The sequence below is a fragment of the Oncorhynchus tshawytscha genome, linkage group LG06 (genome assembly GCF_018296145.1).
Source record: "Oncorhynchus tshawytscha isolate Ot180627B linkage group LG06, Otsh_v2.0, whole genome shotgun sequence".
Classification (NCBI taxonomy): Eukaryota; Metazoa; Chordata; class Actinopteri; order Salmoniformes; family Salmonidae; genus Oncorhynchus; species Oncorhynchus tshawytscha.
This window is the reverse complement of record NC_056434.1, coordinates 17,190,709-17,215,002: the sequence shown is the minus strand read 5'-3', so window position 1 is coordinate 17,215,002 and position 24,294 is coordinate 17,190,709. Positions and strand designations below refer to the sequence as shown.

General features: G+C 40.1%; 1 protein-coding gene across 4 annotated transcripts; it reads right to left on the bottom strand.

Annotated features, from left to right (window-relative positions):
• Positions 1–3,249: 3,249 nt before the first annotated feature.
• dazap1 (DAZ associated protein 1) lies at positions 3,250–21,843 on the bottom strand. 4 transcript variants are annotated; one of them, XM_024423140.2, is made up of 14 exons: positions 21,680–21,843; positions 20,338–20,378; positions 19,584–19,750; positions 19,019–19,084; positions 18,440–18,544; positions 18,088–18,136; positions 13,589–13,671; positions 9,674–9,821; positions 9,374–9,403; positions 8,686–8,838; positions 7,928–8,095; positions 5,547–5,639; positions 4,432–4,497; positions 3,250–4,090 (listed from the first exon to the last, which is right to left on the bottom strand). In XM_024423140.2, exons 1-14 carry the CDS (start codon positions 21,709–21,711, stop codon positions 3,918–3,920), a joined length of 1,374 nt encoding a protein of 457 aa, XP_024278908.1. In that variant the 5' UTR covers positions 21,712–21,843; the 3' UTR covers positions 3,250–3,917. The 4 variants fall into 4 exon arrangements, with proteins under 4 accessions (XP_024278908.1, XP_024278907.1, XP_024278909.1 ...); XM_024423139.2 differs by having other exon boundaries at positions 18,440–18,547; positions 21,680–21,842; XM_024423141.2 differs by lacking the exon at positions 4,432–4,497 and having other exon boundaries at positions 18,440–18,547; positions 21,680–21,841.
• Between the last annotated feature and the right edge of the window lie 2,451 nt (positions 21,844–24,294).

Below are 24,294 nucleotides of genomic sequence, written 5' to 3'. Positions count from 1 at the left end.
GAAGAAGATTAAAAAGAAGAATGAACCGGAACAAAAACAATAGGGTTTCACCAGCTTCACTGCTTGAACCCCTAACTAGCTGAAACGATCCACCAATGATACCCTATATGGCATCTTCTTGTCATTAACCACGTTTCCACTCAATTGTTATGCAAGAAAAGTCATACCGGGCTTCCGAGTGGCGAAGCGGTCTAAGGCACTGCATCTCCGTGCTAGAGGTGTCACTACAGTCTCTGGTTCGATTCCAGCCTGTATCACAACCGGCCATGATTGGGAGTCCAATAGGGTGGCACACAATTGGTCCAGCGTTAGGGTTTGGCCTGTGTAGGCCGTCGTTGTAAATAAGAATTTGTTCTTAACTGACTTGCCTAGTTAAATAACACTGTCATGACAGCTGTGATGGAAATAGGAAGTTTCGGTAAAATTGTATAAATGCCGACACATAATTTGTTCGTTTGACATGGTGGGATCTTTTTGTGTCGGTAATTAATTATATGAGAATTCTGCCTTTATGCGCAAATATTGACATAATAACCATCATATTGAAGTAAACTTGCAGTCACGTAATGGTATGGCGTGTGGCCTCCCACTGCGACTCTTGAAACCATGCCGTTTATTAGGCTGCAGATTAAATACATTGGGGTGGTGAATGTGCACGATGATTTGACAAATAAAAATATTCTCGCTCTTATCCATAATAGTGTCATCATGTAAACTAGCCTCCCCGCACCGTATCTGTGAGCCGTTGGCTAGAGCGAACGTAAAACCAGAGTAGGCACATTTGCTATTTAACGCAAACGTTTTTGTGGCAAAACTATCCGTAGAGGTGAAAATCAGATGCAAACAATTAACTTTAGATTTTTATTCGGTACATGAACACGAAAAAGTACATTTTGGTTCCACTATGTCATCAAGCAATAATTTCTAAAAGCAACATATCCGTTTGTTGGAAACCCCACTGGTGGGAAAATTCACATTTTTCCACCAGCAGATTTTTGAATATTCGCATGAAAATCTTTTGCCAATTGGATGGAAACCTAGCTATTCTTACGAACTATCTGGCCACACAGAATCACAAGACCCAGACTTTTGACCCCTTGAAGCGTGCGCATCTTAATTTATCCACCATCTTTGATAATAGTCAATGAACAAAAATGTAAACACAACACGTAAAGTGTTGGTCCCATGTCTCATGACCTGAAATAAAAGATCCCAGAAATTTTCCACATGAACAAAAAGCATATTCTTATCTCAAATTATGTGCACAAATTTGTTTACATCCCTGTTTGTGAGCATTACTCCTTTGCCAAGATAATCCATCCACCTGACAGCTGTGGCATAATGAGAAGCTGATTAAACAGCATAATCGTTACAGGTGCACCTTGTGCTGGAGATAATAAAAGGCCACAGCTTTGTCACACAATGCCACAGATGTCTCAAGTTTTGAGGGACTGCAATTGGCATGCTGACTGCAGGAAATGTTTGTTCATTTCTCAACCATAAGCTGCCTCCAAAGTCATTTTAGAGAATTTGGCAGTAAGTACAACTGGCAAGTTGCAAGTTCAAATCCCGAGCTGACAAGGTACAAAATCTGTCGTTCTGCCCCTGAACAGGCAGTTAACCCACTGTTCCTAGGCCGTCATTGAGAATTTGTTCTTAACTGACTTGCCTAGTAAAATAAAGGTTAAAAAAAAATATATAATAATGCACGTCACAAGGATCTGTACACAATTCCTAGAAGCTAAAACTGTCCCAGTTCTTCCATGGCCTGCATACTCACAAGACATGCCATCAATTGAGCATGTTTGGTATGCGCTGGATCGATGTGTACAACAGCATGTTCCAGTTCCCGCCAATATCCAGCAACTTCACACAGCCATTGAAGAGTGCGAAAACATTCCACAGGCCACAATCAACACCCTGATTAACTATATGTGAAGATGTACCGCTGCATGAGGCAAATGGTGGTCACACCAGATACTCACTGGTTTTCTGATCCACACCCCTACTTTTTTTTTTTTAAGGAAGCTGTGACCAACAGATGCATATTTGTATCCCCAGTCATGTGAAATCCATAGATTAGGGCCTAATGAATTTATTAAAATGTACTGATTTCCTTACTGTATGAACAGTAACTCAGTAGAATCTTTGAAATTGTTGCATGTATATTTTTCAGTATAGATTTTACAACCAAACCAAAAATTACAAAGCTGGAACTAGAGCACCCGTGGGAAAACTGCCCTTTGAATTTCTTAAGAGAAAAAAAGTCACCCAAAGGTTCTGTGCAATGATAATGTAGTTAGGTAAAATAATATTTCATGATGGCTATTCCATGGTCTATGCATGAGACCAACTGGGTTTGAAAATGTGTCATCTGCACAACGCAGAATTGTTAGCCCGCTGAGCTAAAGCCTATTGGCATTACCTTGGGAGAGAAAACCATTGACATATATTTTTGATAAACTAGGGGGGCCAACCTGATTGGGTGTGACAGAACATTCAGGTTTTAGTTGATATAGTAAGTGAAACCAGGTACATTATAATTCCACTGTATTTAACCCTTGAACATTTCCATGGATGTTTTTTGCCCAGAATGTGGCCCTGTCCAGAAACAACACAGCTCCTACCCCTTCATGATTCATGTAAATACAAAATAATTTGATACATGTAAGCAACTTGGTATTCAATCCAAGCTGATACTAAACATACAGTACATGGTGATACTAGATCATTATTTTTAGCACCAGTATGCCATCTACTGATGATTGTCTATCCAAATCATTCACTTCCACAGAGGACTCAGCAGTTTAAATGCATCATATTGTCAGGTTTTGGGGAAATTAGGCTATTATCTGGCCTAGTAAGTAATTTGTACAACTTAAAGACCACAGTGTGGTGTTAATCTAATTTTTAAAAAATGGTTTTAGTCATTTTAGTGTAGTACAGGTACGGTAGTGCATGAGTAAGTAACCTTGTACGAGCCTTGGCTTGTCCAAGCCGGAACAGCTCATAGGGCAAGAGGCTAAGTGCCAAGCAGAGACGCATCAGGTCCCATTTTTACAGTCTTCGGTATGACTTGGCCGGGGATCAAATTCACAAACTTCCAATCTCAGGGTGGCAACACTAACCACAAGGCCACTGAGTTGATGGAAGAATCCAGTAGTCTTAACCAATCCCTAGTAGTTATACTCAAACATATTTAGTGACATTTAAGTTGAAGTATTGATGGCCAAGATGCAGGACAGCAACCAGAGGCAGGATATCTTTTATTTGAAATAAGTTCCTTTCTTTTTGCATAAGTCAAAAATGCACTCAAACAGCCACCTGAGGGAAGTCTACATCTTTAAATAAAAAACAAGCAAAGTGTACATTTTTAGTACAAAATTGTCTTAAAAAATTGCACAGATTGTGTATAATATATATATATATTCATATTTTCCATTTTAAACAAACTTTAAAATAAAGGCTCAGAAAGTAAACAAAATCCACCAAATGAAAAATAAAAACATTTTCCCTAGAATTTAAAGCTGAGGAAACTTGAGACCCTGTTTTCATTTCTGTATCCAGCATAAATATACATATCCTTATATATATATATATAATTTTTCCAATCTCTGTGCTATTGTTTGACCAGAAAATCAAAACCTATTGCAAAGTAGTTAAGTCCTACTATAAAACATGGGGGGAGAAACAAAGGTTATTTCATTTCAACAGGTTATGCAAAAGTCTTACATCAACTTTTACATCAAGTGACATTGTAACAGAAGTAATTGGAATCCCTGGTTTTATGAGTTCACTTTTTCTCAAATTGTGTGTATTTGTGTTCCAAAAAACATCAATCCAGAAATCCAGTTTTGCTTATCACCAGAACACATTTCCCTGACTTTAGAACTGAGCGCTGTGGCGGTTGGAGGCGCTCAGCGCCGGTATGGATGGAAGCCCGTTACGTTGTGATTCTGTACACGAGCAAAAACGGCTGCGGCAGCCTGGGGTCCCACTGCCGGTTGTGCTGTTGGTGCCCCGTAAGAGGCAGTCTGCTGGCTGGGGTCTGCGAAAGTATGCCCAAACCCACTCAGGTCCTGACCATAACCTGTGAAGGTGGGTAGGTGGAGAACAGGGAAGAGAGGTTCATTATCAGGATCGTAAATGGTATTAAGTGAAAGTCCCTTATTTGACCTATAATATATACATTGATCATAGTTTCAGGGCCTTCTAATGTTCATGTTAAATATTGTATTCCTTCCATCATGAGCCTCCATGAACCTACATTCAGAGTTTGGTTAGCTAATTAGGAATGAGCGCTTCCAGTGTAAATCAATTTACTTTTAATTGAGGATTCAAAGATGTAATCTGAACTCTTGTGAAAGGCATAAACAAAAGGAAAACAGTATAACAAATACTTAATCAGTTTTCAGTCACACAAGCACACACGTTCTTTTTCCAGACACTGGATGGCACCATCTCCCTGCAATCCACTGTAGTCAGAGAAGCAGGGAACTGCATAGACATTCAGTGAAGACAGGTCTGAACAGTTCCAACTCATGTCGGACAGTACAGAATAACAAAAACATTTATGAAATGAAACAATAGAAATGGTATAATACAAGGCTGGAAGAAATAATTAAGAAGAGCTAATAGCAGAGGGGCTAATATGACCAAAGAAATCAAATATAAATTGGGTATTCGTTCACCAGCCAGAAGTTATTTTTTCTTCATACAAAAGTCCCTTAGATTATCATCATTCTTTTAGCTGTCATAAGGAGATGGCATATGAAAAACAACAAGTGAATTGACTGCCATCACATTGAATAACAGAGCAAAATAACAGAGAGCAAGAGAAAAAGTAAACAATGTTGAACATAGTACACCACGAACGCATTTTGCCAATTAGATCATCCCCTTTTTAACAGCAAAGCTATGCAGAGAGAGTGGACAAAGTGAGGACGCAGGTGTTGTTAGTATAACAAACTACAGCTACTACAGGAAATGAGATGTGTAACACTGTTAGATGGAATATTCATACCTTGAGATATGGACAAAAATAACTCAACCTCAAGTCAATGAATACTGTAGCTGTATTTTAGTATACTCTAGAACAGTGGTATTCGAAGTCGGGGTCGTGGGGGAACAAAAGGTCAGGTGTAGAGATTATTGTGTGGGACAATATACAAATGTTTTAGAGAAGGAATTAGAAAATGTATTTATTGGTTTATTTTCATTTTGATAAGATATGAAAACGAATGTAAGATTATTTGTTGATGTAAAATTTTAACGTTAACCATTTTAAGGCTGTGCCGTTATTTGGGGTGGGGTTGTGCGAAATTCTTGGGGAAAACATTGGGTCCCCAGAAATTCTGGTGGAAAAGAATGAGGTGCCCGCTGAAAAAGTGTGACTACCACTGGTCTAGGAGTATGTACTTTGTATGCACAAACATACCAAAGTACATGCAGGGGAAAAGTATGCAAGGGAACATTAAAGTTGCAGTTATATGTCTATGTACCGAACTGTACTTTTGGTGGTTGGAAAAGACGATGCTCACACCTACCTGCACTACTTCCTCCCTGCACATCCTGACCATTACTGTGAGAAGGACGCGTTGGTCCGTAGGAAGAGGGCTCCTGAGGGTAGTTACCCAGGCCTATCAGGGAGACGAGGAGACTACGTTGACTGAACCCAGATAGAGAGTCTACTTTACTTTAAAATGGTCCCCTTCTTAGACCTGCCACCTGGGGCTTGGCTTAAATTAACACTTTTACACTCTCTCTGACTGCTGTGAGACTCCTGCTAAAATCAGTGCACACATCCTTATTACACTCTCTCTGACTGCTGTGAGACTCCTGCTAAAAATCAGTGCACACATCCTTATTACACTCTCTCTGACTGCTGTGAGACTTCTGCTAAATCACATACACCTTGAATTAGAAACACATGGGGTAGATGGGCTACTTGCTAATGCCCTTTGCTGCCTGTGGCTATGGTTACTGTACTAAATTATTCTAAAATCAGGCGGCTGACGCTAATGGTTAAGAGCAGGATGGGTATGCAAAGCACAAGCATGAAACACCGAACAAGATGGGAATCTCACACCTGACAGTTACAGGGAAATATACAATTTATATAGTCAAATATAAATTATGGTAGAATATAGATATACACACAGTGACCAGTTTATTAGGTACACCACCCTGTTCACAAAAATGGTTAGCTCCTACAGACAGTGAGTCATGTGGCTGTGGCTTGCTATATAAAGCAGGCAGACAGGCATCGAGGCATTCAGTTACTGTTCGATTGAACGTTAGAATGAGCAAAATGAGTGACCTAAGCGACTTTGGGCGTGGCATGATCATTGGTGCCAGAATTTCAGAAGCCCCCTATGGCTTTTCACGCACCACAGTGTCTAAGGTTTACCGATAATAGTGCGACAAACAAGAAAACATACAGTCAGCGTCAGTCCTGTGGACAAAACAGCTCCTTGATAAGAGAGGTCGAAGGAGAATGGCAAGAATCATGCAAGCTAACAGGTGGGCCACAAACAGACAAATAATGGAACATTACAACAGTGGTGTGCAGAAGAGCATCTCGCAACACAACTTGTCAGTCCTTGTCATGGATGGGCTGTTGCAGCAGACGACCACACCGGGTTCCAATCCTATCAGCTAAAAACAAGAAGAAGCGGCTCGTGATCACCAACATCGGACAATTGAGGAGTGGAAAAACGTTGCCTGGTCCGACGAATCCCGGTTCCTGTTGCGCCATGCTGATGGCGGTCAGGATTTGGAGTAAGCAGCATGAGTCCATGGCCCCATAATGCCTTGTGTCAACGGTACAGCTGGTGGTGGTGTAATGTTGTGGGGAATGTTTCCTGACACACGTTAGGTCCCTTGTTACCAATTGAGCCACATTTGAACGCCACACCTTGTAGAATCCATGCCCCAAAGAATATGGCTGTTCTGGAGGCAAAGAAGGGACAGACCCAGTACTAGATGGATGTACCTAATAAACTGGCCACTGAGTGTATACAGTCTTGAAGAGCTATACACTAAGAGATATTAACAAAGCAATATATCCAAGTCTGTGTCTCCCCATTGTATTTTGTTTACGAAGGATAAATGCCAGTAGGAAATGAGGGGGAACACAGAATGAACTAACTAGGCTACATAAATTAACCTTCCAAACAGCAAGGATTTACCAATGCATTTTGTTTAAAGAGGGAGAGACCTTGTGCAAAAGCCCCGCAATTGATGACAATGCTGGATTTATTGGTACAATAAGTATAATTGGAGAGTAACTGAAAAAATCCTGATACATTTCATAATGATGTATTGCATTGAGTCTTCTCATAACAGCTGTAATCTGTTAGTAGGAAAATATTGGTTTCAGGCCAATTACGCTCAAGAGAAAAATAACATGCAGGATCCATCGACACCAGAGCTCATGCCAGGAGAGAAAAGCCAACCAAGTCAGTGACAAAAAGGGAACAGTTGGCCAAACTCACTTTTGCCAGTAAAATATCTACCTGGTTTATCTGCAGTTTGGTGGGCATTCAAACTCCTCTCAAAAACATTGAGAGGCAGGATGATCTAATTCAAACCTACCATGGGTTACCCATCCCCATTATTCCCCAGCCCCACCTGGAAAAATGCTGAAACGGGTGGCACTGAAGAGTCCTGGGTATGGTGGGACTTCTATAGGATCTCCATGGCCTGGAGGGTATGTATGCAAGCGTGTGTATGCATGCGATGCCATTAAAGCTAAATTGTACCAAAAGGCAAGCTCCTGCTTGTTTGAGGGTTGCAGTAATGAGCTTTGGCAAGGGAGTGGTTGTTGACCCAATAAAGCATCCAACATAATGGATCCATCCAGTACAGGCCATAATAACAGTAGGGTTGAGGGCGGGGCTGAGGACTTCATGGAGGCTCTACTTACCATACTGGCTGTAAGGGAAGTCCGGCTGTCCCGTGGGTGCTTTGCTCATGTCCTGAGTAGGTGTGGTGGCTGGAGCAAACCCTAGCGGCCCTGTTCCTGGAGTCGTGGGCGGGGGCGGCACTCCTTGTGGTGCATACTGGTCACCATGAGGCGTGCCAAAACTGTACCCTAAACCAGTGCCAGATGGAAGAATCATTATAATGTTGTACATTCTGAACTATCAATGATAAAATGTTAATGTCTCATACAGGTTATCATAATCAAAAGAAACATAACATGATTATTGTAGTAGGAGCTGCAACCCTAGGCATTAGGGTTGGGCGATATTAGGATATTATCATATATTGGCAATATAAAATAATATATTGTGAAGACTATATTAACGTTCTTGTGAAGACGACATTAAAATATATTTCAGAACCATAAACGTGTGTGTTACTGTTGGTGTTGCAGCACTGCTAGTGCTGCTATCAATTTATTCAAGACAAAGCTGGCAGTGAAAGTACAATGATTTTCCTCCTTCATTTTCTGATTTAGCTGACTTTCATCAATGCCTGCATATGAAACTCGCACTGACCTTTCAGAGTTACTTAAGAGGTATTTGTAAATGTGTGTAGACGTTTTTAACAAAGCAAAACACTGCAATCATATTTTGGCCCATAATATTGTTAATCACAATATTTACGATATGAAAACAAAATAATGTACATAGATGGAAACACTTTAAAAAAAAAAGACAATACAGCACAGCTACTGACCAAACTGAGGTGGTGTACTGTATCCCTGTTGAGCGTAGGCCTGAGGTGCCCCAAACCCCCCCGCCGGGGCCGCTGTGACGAGGAATGCGTTGAATGGCGAGGGGGGCTGTGCGGGAGCTCCACGACTCGCAGATAAAGGGGGCCCGTACCCACCTGAGACAGAACACAACGTATAGTTACGTATATACATACACACATGATGACAGGTGTCTATTGCTACATGTTCAGTCCCAGATATACCCTAGATGAAACCCACTGTCAGCAGACACTGCATATTAGACAATATTTTCAACATGGGGAGAACAGTGTCAAAAATAACAAAAATGCAACTTGTATATGAATGTGGTGCATTCTAGAACTCGAGCATTAAAGCTACAATAGCACTTGCTTGACCTAAGATACAGGAACACCGCTGGGATTGTTTGGGGGTAAGAATCATTAAGCCCATTATCTGTCTTGAGAGGGAAATGAGCAGAGTGACCTCAGCCATTACAGCTGACACCGTGATAACACTGGTGCTTAACGGACAATAACTAATTGGTCAATATGGAAAATACAAAGTGCAAGGCAATGTATATGTCACAATACTTTCTAGATAAGTTAACTGTCACACAAGACTATTTACTATTTAAAAAAGCAAGTTAGTGAGATATCTGAAATGTTCAAGTGATTCAAGGACAAAACATACCCAATGGCTGGCCTGTAGACACCCAAACTCCTTCAAAGAGAAAATAGTTGACAGTTTATTTATGCTGGCACAAAACACCAATCTCGCAATATGTAATTGGTAACTGTGGTACTATTGTCAGTAAGTTGACCATTCCTAAAAGTTACATTTCTGTGCTGACCCAGAAATACAATGTTATTGTTATAACATAAGGCATCAGACATTGTAACAGTTTCCAATGCTATCTTTCTTCTAGTTATAAAATAATGTCATGTTCCTGGTCTGAGAGATCGAGCTGTGCCTGGCTGGTCTCCCACTCACCCGGAGGCCCATAACTCTGCTGCCAGCCCTGGGCAGGCTGTGCCGACCAACCATTGGCTGCACTCAGGATGCCTCTGGGTCCCCATTGGTTAGGTCCAAGCTGGCCAGGAGCGTTGCTGTCCCGAGGTTCAGCCTTTTTCACTTCCACCTGGACAAAGGACAAGGAGGGCACACATTGCAAGACCAGTAATTTATCTTCAAAATCCCTTCCTTATCTAAACTCACCCATTACTAATATTTATCTTAAACATATCAGCTTGAGAGGGTTTCAGTTTTACATCTTATCTGAGCCAACACTACTGCCTAATACAGATAAAAAGTTGCTTAACAATATGTTTCTCAGGTATTTCAGTCACAATAAAGGTTTTGATACATTATTTTTATGCAATTCATTTAAAATGGTGCTAAAAACATAATGAAAACTACAGTACAACTGGTCTACCTGAGAAACATAGAATTCCTATTTACTGTTTTTTTATGCCCTTTAATTTTTATAAAAACATCTAATTGAAGGTCAAGACTTACCTTTCCCGGGCTAACGCTTAAATAATCTCAATTATGTTTAACTTGGAGTAGAATTTCAGAGGGAAATGGATGTAGAAAGAAATGTGTATCATATCTATCAGAATAAGAGGTACAACATGCAGACAATAGAAATGGATAGTCATAAGTCAATATAGAAATGAATCTTCATACTGTGTCAGATAATGGAGAAAATTGCAATGTTGCTTAATTGACTAATACCCATCTGATTTGCTCATCTCAGACAGAATAGAAGTACCTGGTATTGGACTGGTCTAACGTTCAATGAGGTTGAAAAGCCTGTTCTTTTAACATGCCAGATGGCTTGTGAGGCTACCAGCCATTATCTGCCCTAAAAAAAATAATTGTAGCGTCACTTGCTGTAGCTAGCCAGCAACAGAGATACCAGCAGTTTACCAGAGCGAAAAATGGGTTTAAAACTAGGGGGGAGACTAGATAGAAATAGACTAGGCTCTATAGAGGTTGAGTTATTGAGGTCACCTTGCATGAGGAAAACGAATCGCAATTCTTCCCCTGCTTTAAGGTGGTGCTACTTTCTTTGGCTCCCCTTTCTTCTCTGTCAACCTAATTACAGGCACGTTTCCATGAGTGCCCCCCGCCTAGCCTATAGCGCAGATACCTGGGTCCTCTCCCTCGGGCATCGCGGCTGGAGTGATGGATACCACGACTTCGGTACACTCCCCAACAGCAGACCTGGGATTTGTGCCACAGTTTGATGTGCTCCACTTTCTAATTTTATCACTTTTATTCCCTTAAGTCCCAGCCTAAGGTAATGTCAACTCAAGAAAAATATCTCAACGCGAGCCCCAATTCCTGCTGGAAATCAGGACAAAGTCAAGGAGAGTCAGTATGAGTACAGCACAATGTAGGTAGGGTCTCATACATCAATCATGAACAGACATGGCTTTAGTTTGTACATTTAACGAGGTCAGAATGGGTTAAACTATGAAACATTTGTAAATAATTAAAAAATGTCCGCGTGGACATTTAATGTTCTCTTTCAATAAAAGACGTTACGTATCCTCGTTTGGGGGGTGGGGGGGGTCGGAGTGCTGAACTCAATTTTTTCCAAATGTTTCAAATGTATTTTGTCAAGATAATTACTTCTGTAAGAGAGGATGTCTCAGAAGTAGCTAAGTTTTGTTAAAACTATAAATGATGAATGACTGGGCATAAATAAATACACATTTAAAAACTCTGCTGGTATCACAGAACTGTGGCTTTAGGCACCCAATTAGCTAAGAAATCTCCATTGGGAGAAAGTAGTGAATGAATAGGGGCTTCAACTAGCCCTTGAAAAAGACCCACCCATTTTGGTTGTCAGAATTGATCAACACAGTATGGAGATTCTTAAACTGAGGTCACTTAATTGAGGTTGTTTCACTTTTTAACAAGTTGAATAGGAAATATATCAAATAGCTCAAAAAGTAAGTGACCTGCCAACAAAATAAGAAAAAAAATAACTGAACAAGACCAATCCTTTAGGTGATTTCTTTGTGGTAAAATACACACTTATCTCCAGGGGTGAAAGTAAGCCAGTACGTCTTCCCGGCAAAAGAAAGTGGACTTACACCGTACCGGTAAAACATGAGCCCATCACAATAATTAAAACAAAATGTCAAGAAAACTGTAGGCTTTTACAACATGTATCATAACTGCATGTCAGCCGAATGAAAAATTAGCTAACAGACTTGAAAATGGGTGGTATACAGGCCTACGATGTAAATGCGGTGGTTCAACGAGAACACTGACATTTTTATAAGGCAGATGACTGGCTGAGACTGACACGCGCAGAAAGCAGTAGACATCAATTCAGGCTACAAGTGTAGGCATAATGATAGCTTAATGTCATTACATTTTTGGTGTTTTAAAGGGATAGTTTGGCAATGTGGCCCTTTATCATCCTTCCTTTTGGCTATGTGGCCCTTTATCATTTTCTTCCCGATCTGATGAACTTGTGGATATAATTTTTTATGTACGGTGGGGTTCGATTTGATTGACACCCTTGATACAGATTAGCAATTATAATACTGAGCTATATTGTATGAAAAAAAACATTTGTTTATACTAATACAATTGCCAGAGAAATAGATATAGTTGAACAAGTCATAATTTTTTTCCTCACAAAAAGGTAGCGGTCAAAATATATGACACCCCTTTTTTCTCAATACCTCACCTTGTGAGGATAACAGCACAGAGCCAATTAACAATTTCTTCATGTGTGCTTGGGGTTAATGTCTTGCCAGAAGATCCACTTGCGGACAAGTTTCAGTCTCCTGGAAGAGGCAACCAAGTTTTTGGATAAAATGTCCTGGTAGTGGGTAAAGTTCATGAAGCCGTTGACCTTAACAAGGGCCCCAGGACCAGTGGAAGTAAAATTATCAGGTGAATTATTGAAAGGTATTGAAAACAGGGCTGCCAATTTTTACACTTAATTTTTTTTAAATGATTGTCAAACAAAATCTTTCTCTGAGCAACAATTAGCATAAAATAATATAATTTCCCAATTTTTTTCTATACAATAACTCAGTATTTTATTTATTTATTTTATAGTCATTTTTACTCATCTTTATCAAGGGAAACAATCATTTCAGACTCCACTCTATCCGCGTCCAGTATGACGGTAGAGGTAGTTTCGCGAGCCAACACTAACTAGCATTAGCACAATGACTGGAAGTCTACAGGAAAAGCTAGCATATGTTTGACAATCAGATTGAAAACATCATGACTGGTTGTGTTTATGCTACATGAAAAGGTAATACATATTAATTTAGTAAAATTAGAGATCCTATTAAATGAATAGGGATTCTATACATAATTCTATGATCAGGCCCTCGTAATCGGATGCAAACACATGAGATCCCGTACCGGGAAGAAATAAAATCTACTTTCACCCCTGCTCATCTACCATTATATGCTCCAAAACTGGCAACTTGAATCTCAAATGCCAGAGTAAGTATTGTATTTGAAGTAAGATATGGAATATCTTTAACAACCTAAAGGAGAGGTCAAAATAAACAAAGCCTTGGGCGACTACAGGAGTTGTACATAATATTTCAGAGGGGAGACCAAGTCTTTTTTGCAACAAGTACAAGGCCAACCAGGCCATTGAAAGGTTGCAGCCAAGAAAAAAAAAATTGTGCCCTGATCTTTATGAAAATATTTGGAGTACCACATTTCCGTAATCTTCAGCCGTGTCATTATCACATGAAGTTTACAGGAGCTTTAGACCTTCATGAAAGAGTAACCAACCTCATTGGTGGCCCCTGGAAATAAGAGCTGTAACTCCAAAGGTAACAGCGCCAAACAATGCTTCCCGTCGCCCAAGCCTCTGTTTGATCTTGAGGGTAAAATAAAACTACAACTACACACTTTTTTGCCCATGATGTCGTGAAAATGCATGTTGACAGCCTGGTCCACTGATTGTTCGGCCTCGAAAGTAATAAATCCAAAACCTAGCCAACGACCAAGAGTGAATCAAGGTAGCAGGGTGTTGTGACAACACAAGATGAAGAACAGTATTGGGGTCAGCAAGACAGGGATCCATCAAGATTGAGCTGGAGGCTCCTGGGGCTTGGATGATGTCGCTGACTTGCAGCAATACACAAGTTGAAGTTTGGGGGCTGAGGCACTTTTATCATCCAATAAACTTTGCACCAATCCTCTCCATGCTAACCCTTAAAAATATTTTTTAAATACTTCTAACATAGCAAAGTAAATTTAAGTAAAATTTGCTTGTACTGCATTCATGCATTATATAGGGGATTGAAAATGTAATTTATATACAACTTTAATATATTTACATGCAGTGCAGTCAGTGGAACTACCGAGGAATATAACAACTATAGATTTTATGACACATTTGAGTGGTCTCAAAGCATTCATTTCTATATTGGAATCCAATTTGACCTGTGCTATTGATGTGACTTCATGCAGTTTCATCCAAACCCCACCTTGATCTGCCCCTTGGTATATTTCTGTGCAGCACAAACTGGCAGCATCCAATGTTAATGCATAACAAAAAATGGAGAAACAGAAACTGTACAATGTCTAAAGATTTCTCCAAGCTTTCCCAAATTTGGTTTTATGTTTTGAGTCAGCCAGGATAAGCCTAAATGGAAAATTACAATATTACTTACAACAGCAACACAAAGATATAGGCCATTTTGTCTTCCGAATGTGTAAGTAACAACTATTGATGCTGTCAAGAGTTTACATGGGGGATAAACAAAGTTCCCTTCAAAACAAGGAGAAAAACCCCACTGTGTGAGGATTCAACACTTACTATATAAAACAAAAACAGTGAAATTAAGTAGCAAACCAACAAAGACTTGATAAAGGATTGATGGTGAATCCTCTGGTAGCTTTACATTGAAATAGACAAAGTCTAACATAGACCCTAGGTTTTCTCACACCCTTTAAGCACAATGACTACAGTCTCTTCATGATATGAAAAAGAGCTCTAGCTGAACTTATGGATATACAGCACTGTAATTTAGCATAGCCATACCATCTTTGATTCAACTGTACATTTAGAAGGCAAACATTGGCAAATGTCCTGGTTGTGATAAGGTCTAAGGGGATTACACATCTAAGGCTCTAAAAAACTTTTCAGAGTTTGCAGTAGCAAAAGCACACAACACTGAACCAGTTTCATTTTGATAAATGTATACCAGTGGCAGAATTGGGTTGTGAGAACATCTCCACTGAGGGAGCCTAACCTGATTCCAATTCAATGTCCTTTGAGACAAAATAGATTTGGAAACCTCTAATTACATGTCAAGCCTTCCCAAGCCGCCTGATCTACAACTAAAAATACCATCCATCGATGACCTGTCCTTAATCTAGATTCAAAACATAGTTTAAGCATTTAGAGACATATTGGTAACATTCAAGTCGAACATTTGCTGCAAACTGAAAGCCGCAAACATTCCTAGAATTTTTTTTTTTTTTTTTAAATAATACAAGTGTCAAAACATCCTAGGTCCTTCTTAGCGCAACAAAACTCAGTTCATATGATGAATCTAAACTTTGTATACACCCCAAATTGACAGCCTGCACATTCCATTTGGGGATTTTACATCTGGCCTGTACCTCTGTGATACCACTCAGTACACAATAACCTAAAGGAGAAAAGACAAATCTTAAGAGACACCATTAATCACATTCAAACCATTCACAAGAAGGAGAAGAGAGAAAGAAAAATAGAAAGGGCTTACTTACAAAAATACTTAACTTTCTATATATGGGAAAACACGTAATATATATATATATATTTTTAGATATATCAGACATGTCTAAATTAAACAAAAGAAAACTTAGTTCAATGCCGGACTTTAAAAGTATTTTATTGAAAGAAAAGTCTGGATATTATCCTTGATTATCTTTAAGGTTATTGCTGTGTATCATCGTGTAAATTCAGATGACAAACTATTCTGTTGGTCTCCCCAAAGAGATCAATGGATTCTGAAGGAGAAGAGGGGGAATAAATTATGGAAGTCATTCATGACCACTGCATCATTGCTATGTAGGACAAGTGCAAAAGAAACAGCTCTGAGCAAACAGACCAAACTAATGTATATGTATTTAAACTGTTCTGAGAAAACTGACCAGACTAAACAACATCAACCCATGCTTGTCTTGTCATTCTAACTGTCAACTAATTTAAACAGACTGAGTAAGGACTTCCACTTAAAGCACGTGTCAAACTCATTGTTCCACGGGCGGCTGAGTGGCTGTGGGTTTTCACAATACCCTTGTACTCAATTCATCAATCAAGGTCACTAATTAGTAAAGAACCCCCCTCACCTGGTTGTCTGTCTTATTTGACAGGAAAAACTAAAACCCTGTAGACACTCGGCCCACTGAGGAATGAGTTGAACACCCCTGACTTAAAGGGATACTTTGGGATTTTGGCAATGCGCCCTTTTATCTACTTCCCAGAGTCAGATTAACTTGTGGATACCATTTGTATGTCTCTGTGTCCGGTAAGAAGGACGTTAGAGGTAGATTTGCAGAATCATCTGCATAATTGTGCTTGTTTACTATCAATACACTGGTGAAGCTCTGCTATTTCAACATTTAAGTCAAACTAAACGAGGAATGTTAGCACTTACAGTGGGGCAAAAAAGTATTTAGTCAGCCACCAATTGTGCAAGTTCTCCCACTTAAAAAGATGAGAGGCTTGTAAATTTTCATCATAGGTACACTTCTAATATGACAGACAAAATGAAAAAAAAAAAATCCAGAAAATCACATTGTAGGCTTTTTAATGAATTTATTTGCAAATTATGGTGGAAAATAAGTATTTGGTCACCTACAAACAAGCAAGATTTCTGTCTCTCACAGACCTGTAACTTATTCTTTAAGAGGCCCCTCTGTCCTCCACTCGTTACTTGTATTAATGGCATCTGTTTGAATTTGTTATCAGTATAAAAGACACCTGTCCACAACCTCAAACAGTCAACACTCCAAACTCCACTATGGCCAAGACCAAAGTGCTGTCAAAGGACACCAGAAACAAAATTGTAGACCTGCACCAGGCTGGGAAGACAATCTGCAATAGGTAAGCAGCTTGGTTTGAAGAAATCAACTGTGGGAGCAATCATTAGGAAATGGAAGACATACAAGACCACTGATAATCTCCCTCGATCTGGGGCTCCACTCAAGATCTCACCCCGTGGGGGAAAATGATCACAAGAACGGTGAGCAAAAATCCCAGAGCCACACGGGGGGACCTAGTGAATGACCTGCAGAGAGCTGGGACCAAAGTAACAAAGCCTACCATCAGCAAGGGCATTGAAGATGAAACGTGGCTGGGTCTTTCAGCATGGCAATGATCCCAAACTCACCGCCCGGGCAACGATGGAGTGGCTTCGTAAGAAGCATTTCAAGGTCCTGGAGTGGCCTAGCCAGTCTCCAGATCTCAACCCCATAAAAAATCTTTGGAGGGAGTTGAAAGTCCATGTTGCCCCAAAACATCACTGCTCTAGAGGAGATCTGCATGGAGGAATGGGCCAAAATACCAGCAACAGTGTGTGAAAACCTTGTGAAGACTTACAGAAAATGTTTGACCTATGTCATTGCCAACAAAGGGTATATAACAAAGTATTGATAACCTTTTGTTATTGACCAAATACTTATTTTCCACCATAATTTGCAAATAAATTCATTAAAAATCCTACAATGTGATTTTCTGGATTTTTTTTCTCATTTTGTCTGTCATAGTTGAAGTGTACCTATGATGAAAATTACAGGCCTCATATTTTTAAGTGGGAGAACTTGCACAATTGGTGGCTGACTAAATACTTTTTTGCCCCACTGTATGTCAAAGAATATTAAAGTTTGAAATGAGACCCAAAATCTATTCACACATCCTGAATAACAAAAAACCTTCATCTCAATAAGCTTATTTCAAACTACATGTATTACTATAGCATGTTAACATGTTCCTAATAGAACTAAAACGTCTACACAGGCAGCCCAATTTTGATATTCTTTCCACCAAATTGGTCTTTTGACCAATCAGATGGGCTCTTTAGCCAATAATAGGGCAAAAGATCAGAATTAGGCTACCTGTGTAAATGCAGTCTATATGCATCAGAAGCTGATTCTGTCACACAAAGTCAAGGGAAGATGTCTTAAATGAATGCCAACGTCATTCAACTTTCTCACCATGTAAACAGGTCTGCATGGGGAAAGTTCAATGGTTAAGGATGAAAAAAATGTTCCACCACAAGACACAGGGGGTATAGTTATAATTGAGGGTGGGTGGGGGGAAATGAATGCGCTTATCCTATTTGGGTCAGAATAGTTTGTCATGAGATTTAGAGATGGGAGGTATGGAAGAGAAAAACGAGATCAGCTTTTACCTCGGGGCCTCTGTTTCTCCGCGTCATAGATCATTACCACCTCTGTGACCTTGGATTACACAAAGGAGAACATAGGCTGCATTAGGATTCAGACCACTAGTATTGCCATAGCATGCATCACTCAGTTGGAACCATAGAATTAGGAATTAGGATACGAATTGAATAGGCTCTCTATGGTTTGAACACTGACACGTTCTATATCCTCAAATTGATAGCATTTTAACAGAAAAGTATGTTTTTCCTGTGTTCTTCCAAGAAGCAGTTCCTGTATTGGATCCTGGTAACTGTTTTAGGTATAAAACAAATGTATAAAGCTATACAATACAGTATACACCATCTTAACAGGACTCACCACTCCAAATCTATTGAAATATTCCCGGAGTTCTGGTTCACCACAGTTATGGGGGATTCCGCCGACAAATATCTTCTTTGATTTATTGCTGTCAGCTTTGCTGCCCTTCTGAAACAAAGAATGGGGTCTCAAAGCCAGATCGAGAATCACACTGAAGACGAGGCAATTCACCATCATCTAGCTAGACAGCCGAGAAGAAATTAGCTTCTCTCTCCTTTTGCCGTGGGGTATAAATGTCACGTCGATGCAAACACTAGTCCACACAGATCAGGGTGCACTAGTGCCTTCGCTTCAGCGTTACTGAGACAAGCTATTTCAGGATTGCAGCGTAATTCATTTTTACAGAATCACTTAGTCTAACAATTACTTGGAAATAATTACATTTTAAGCTCCTTAGCAGAAGTCATGTTAACAGCAATAAGCCTCAGTGTGACAGACGCGATTTCTAGAGGCAGATAGGACCCAGCTTATCAAAGGACAAAAAGGATCCAATTCAATCCATTCTACCCAGGCTTGGTGCCCTATTTCTGTAGAGGACATACAGTACCTAGCCTCCACGAAACGAAATACGCTCCTTACCCAGCCGTCCTTAGTTCGTACTTTTTCAGGTTGCATTCCTCTGGGAGTACATGGCTTGGGGTCAATCTAAAGGCAAAGGATGAAATCTCAGCCTTCAATGAAAAAGCACCTTCAAATGTTCCCTCCAATTTATCAGGTGAATTAGACTACTCAATAAGGCCACATACAAATGGAATAAATTAAACATGTGCAATACAATTAACTTTACAATAAATCACAATTTAATTGCAAGAAAATAACCTTTATTATAGCAAAATGGTCATGTTCATATTGCTGCATATAAAACGCACTGTCTGCAGTTAATTATCTGTTAAATGTTGTTAAGCATCTGAACAGGCAACATTCAGCCTGCTTGCATATAGCTCATCAGAACAGTCCAGGGATGTCCTTCAGAGAGCCAGCCTTTTGTTTTCTGAAGATGCCAGTGTGCGCTATGGGTTCACTATTACTTCATTAGCTCTGTGTAATACTTTACTGAAAAAAGTCCCCATTCCCATGCAGTGCTTAATCCTTATCTCACACTTCACAAAGGGCATCATTGGATAGACACGTATTTCACACTCACATTTCTGCCATCGAGATTATGGGGTTTGGTCTCCAGTACAGTCCGGACACAGTTGGGGTCTTTGAATTTGACAAAACCAAAGCCCCGGGACTGATTTGTGGTTTTGTCCTTCATGATGACACAATCAACTACTTCCCCATACTGCGAGAAATAGTTTCTCAAAGTTTCTGATAGAAAAGAGGACATTGACATGAGTCGGACGACGCCATTACAGAATCCTTTAGGGATATATACAAAGCCTAGTGTCCTGACATTATGGGTAATGTGTTTAAAAGTTCACTGGATGCAAAGCATGAACAATACATTTACATTACAGGCATGTATCTTTGGAGGCAGGGCATAGATGTTTCAACAAGTAAGAGTCATATCATTCACATTGAAAGCCCCCCCCAACAAGGTAATCCCATGGAAGGACAAACAGAAATACATAGTACTGTGGCTACTGCTCATAACTTCAGAAAACACTGTCAGAGTGAAGAGTGTGGTGCAAAGACCCACACGGTCTAATCAAGCATGATACAGAGAAGGGCTCTGAATGCCTGTGGCTAAAGAAAAACTACTGTAAAGCTACTAGGTCTGAGCAATTATGAGTAAAGCCTGCATGTGTGGTTTAACTGCAATACATGATAACATGCTACCCTTTGGGTACTCCAGAACAACATTTCCATGCAGACACTTTCATGTTCAAGCACAACACCATCTGCATTGCAATACACCTAATATTGACAGGTTGGTAATTAGACAGCTGACTCACCCTGTGTTGTACTCCAGTCCAAGCCACCCACAAACAGTTTCCTATAAAATTAAGAAAAAAAAGCCGTCCTTTGAGGACACTTGAGATGGTCCATCATTCCTTGGACACAATAAACCAGTCTCAAATGGTTTTGTGGCGTTAATGTGTGACTATTAGTTATGCGACTGTGCCACATAACTATACTTTTTATGCAACCTTACAATAGCTTGAGTTGTATTTGAGCGGGTGTTTCTATAGGTAGCTGATGTTTCGTATCAACACAAAAAGTCCTAACGTTAGTCCTACACGTGGCTCTTTATGCATAGCTATGAACCCTAGGTACTTTCTATTAAAAGGCTGGAATATAGAGGATGACTTGTTTAGCCCCGACAACACTTCAAGTCTTTTTTTGTTTTATTCATACTGCGACGTATCCAGTGCAGGCTAAAATAAGCCAGACATGAGAGACGTTAGCTAGCTAGCTAAAATACATGATCCTTGCAGGATATTGAAAATAGCGTTAACTGCACATCGATCTAGGCTAGCTACATATTTGACATTATACTCTTATCAGCTGTATGCCGACATTCAAAACTAGGCAAGATATCATAGCCTCAACTATAATTTCGTATGGATAATTTAGATAGATCAAACCAACATTATCCAAATCCTCTCAATCCAATGCCCGCTAAATGTCCTGAAAGAGTCCTCTAATCAAGTTCATCAAGTGAGTAACAGCGCAATAAAACTCGCGCCAGCAACCAGCTACAATTGAAGACGTTGGCTAACTAACGTTAGCTAGTTGTCTCTAATATTTTTGGGGGGAAATCTGTTAATCTGTCAACTTCAATCAAACTTCTACCATCACACTCAATAAAATTGGCAACAACTAACGTAAACATGAAGATAGCAAAGCTTCGACCCCTGATGGTGCGGTGCCCACATTTTTACCACACAATAGCTAACGTTAGCTAAATACAGTAGCTTGCTAGTTAGCCGCTAACATTGTAGCTGCTGACTCGTTTCAGTTTCTATTTAGCTATGTGGTTTGTTAGCTAAATAGTTGAGTTTTTCAATTAATTATTCAATGACAACTTGAAAAGTAATGTTTAAATGGTATCTAAACCAATGTCATGCGTTTCCAAATGATTAGCTAGTAGTAGCTAAGCTAAAGTCAACTAACGTTCGCTTACTATCTAGATGGCTACCAGTACACATACTTAACAAAATGCTAACTAATGTAGCTAGCTGAGTAAAAGTGGTGATGCGGGTGAGATCTACCACAGTAATAATTAATTCAAGTAAAAAAATGTATATAGCTATTTAACTAATTGTCATTAATTATATGGAGATCACATCTTACCCAACTTCATCTCCGGCCAAGTTGCTGTTCATTTCTAGACTAGTGTGCAGGGAACTGGTGTGCTGTCACCGGTTCGGTGTATTGCTTCAGTAGCTACTACCGCCCCTCTACTGTAGCTACTGTACTGATACCAGAGGAAGGTCACTCTGCTTTTGGTTCAAACTGAATCTGCGCAATGACGACATGTTTGCCACGGGGCCACCTGCAAGGGGTAAAAAAAGAAGAAACGAACAGTTCTGGGATATGTAGTTGAAATTCAAGATGTAGTCTCTTTATTGACAAATTCGATCAGAAAATAAAATAATACTGCCCCGCACAGGCACATAGACTGAGTGCATGCCCTTGACCATGGACCAAGGAGATAGGATGGGTGACTTTGTAAGCCAACTAGCCTGCACAAAATAAGCAGCCTGGTTATTTTGTTCCAGTAGGTCAGGAGCTACATTTTTCACAAGCACCCCTTTTACAATAGTTTATAGTTTGTTTTCTATGAGTGCAGATTATTGTGTAGTAGGCCTAGATCTACATCAATCAGGGGTGCAGATTTAGTTGATCAAGTCTTGACTCTCCAAGATGACCATCTTGTATCACACTCAGTATGCTTTCATTGCTCTTTGATCTGATTGACAATGACAGCATTATCATCAAAGAGTTCACTGCCACTTGCAACCATTGCTACGCAGGTGACTACCTCTGACATATTACAGTGGTCAACATGGTCTTGCACTTTGACGGCATTCATGGATTTACCCGAGAGGACAGCTGTGGAGGCCATGCAGTGACTTGGCTCTGAAGGGTTGACATAATGATATACATTGAACAAAAATATAAATGCAACACACAACAATTTCTAAGATTTGACTGAGTTACATTTCATATAAGGAAATAAGTCAATTGAAATAAATTCATTCGGCTTATCTGTGGATTTAACATGATTGGGAATACAAATATTTGTTGGTCACAGATACACTACATGGTCAAAAGTATATGGACACAATTAGTGGATTTGGCTATTTCAGCCACACTCATTGCTGACAGGTGTATAAAATCGAGCACACAGCCATGCGATCTCCATAGACAAACATTGGCAGTATAATGGCCCGTACTACAGTGGCTTTAAGCATGGTATTTTTATTTTGTATTTTGTATATAACCATTATGTAACTAAGCGTGGCACCGTCATAGGATGCCACCTTTCCAACAAGTTAGTTCGTCAAATTTCTGCCCTGCTGTTATTGCGAAGTGGAAATGTCTAGAATAGAATAAAACTAGAAGGAACAATGGCTCAGCCTCTGAAGTGGTAGGCCACACAGGCTCACAGAACATGACCACTGAGTGCTGAAGTGCGTAGTGCATAAAAATCGGCGTCATTGAACTCTGGAGTAGGGGAAACGTGTTCTCTGGAGTGAGGAAATAGGCTTCACCATCCAGCAGTCCGACAGACAAATCAGGGTTTGGTGGATGCCAGGAGAACGCTACCTGCCCGAATGCATAGTGCCAACTGTAAAGTTTGGTGGAGGAGGAATAATGGTATTGCGCTGTTTTTCATAGTTCGGGCTAGGTTCCTTAGTTCCAGTGAAGGGAAATCTTAACGGTAAAGCATACAATGACATTCTAGACGATTCTATGCTTCCAACTATGTGGCAACAGTTTGGGGAAGGCCCTTTCCTGTTTCAGCATGAGGTCCATACAGAAATGGTTTGTCGAGATCAGTGTGGAAGAAATTGACTGGCCTGCACAGAGCCCTGACCTCAACCCCATCGAACACCTTTGGGATGAATTGGGACACAGACTGTGAGCCAGGCCTAATCGCACAACGTCAGTGCCTGACCTCACTAATGCTCTTGTGGCTGGATGGAAGCATGTCCCCGCACAAGGAGTCACTAGAGCGTGATGGGACAAGGACATCCCGGCTAGTAAAACCCTCTCCTAACCCAGACGACACTGGGCCAATTGTGTGCCACCTCATGGGTCTCCCGGCTACGGCTGGCTGTGATACAGCCTGGGATCGAACCCAGGTCTGTAGTGAAGCCTCAAGCACTGCGATGCAGTGCCTTAGACCGCTGCACCACTCAATGATTTTCACATGACTTGTGTTCCATTTCAGACAGTGATCAGTGTTTTGAATTAATTTAGTAGTAATTGACACACTCAAACACACCGCAAACAGGCCTTTAAGGATTAGGTAGTCAAACAATAATAATAATAATGTAAACCTTCACTGTAATTACCTGCATACAAGTCTATGTAGGCCTAATTACTGTGTTTAAAATAAATAGAATATCTCTGGTGTAGACTTCAGGGGACTGGTTTATGATTAGGTGTTAACAATACGTTTTTCTCAGTGTTAGTCAATGGCAGCCTAAAGACTCCCACCAAGGATTTATTCACTTCCTATGATTTGTTTACTCCCTTACAGTCGGACAGACGGTATAGGAGCATGAGGTCTGATACCAACAGCCTCAGAGACAGTTTCTATCTACAAGCCATAAGACTGCTGAATAGGGTTGCACATTTTGGAGAATATTCAGAGGTGGAAATTTTCTGTGGGAATTAACAGGAATATATGGGAATTAACTCTCATCAGACTCTGAGGTCTCATCTTCACTGTCCAT

Excerpts from the sequence above, each read along its gene's own strand:
- dazap1 (XM_024423139.2), bottom strand. The coding sequence starts at position 21,711 with ATGAACAGCAACTTGGCCGGAGATGAAGTTGG. Across the intron at positions 19,085-19,583 it reads ATAATCTCGATGGCAGAAAT|ATTGACCCCAAGCCATGTAC; the intron begins GTGAGTGTGAAA and ends CTTTGCCTTTAG. Across the intron at positions 4,091-4,431 it reads CCAGTGTCTGGAAAAAGAAC|GTTATGGTCAGGACCTGAGT; the intron begins GTGTGTGCTTGT and ends CCACCTTCACAG.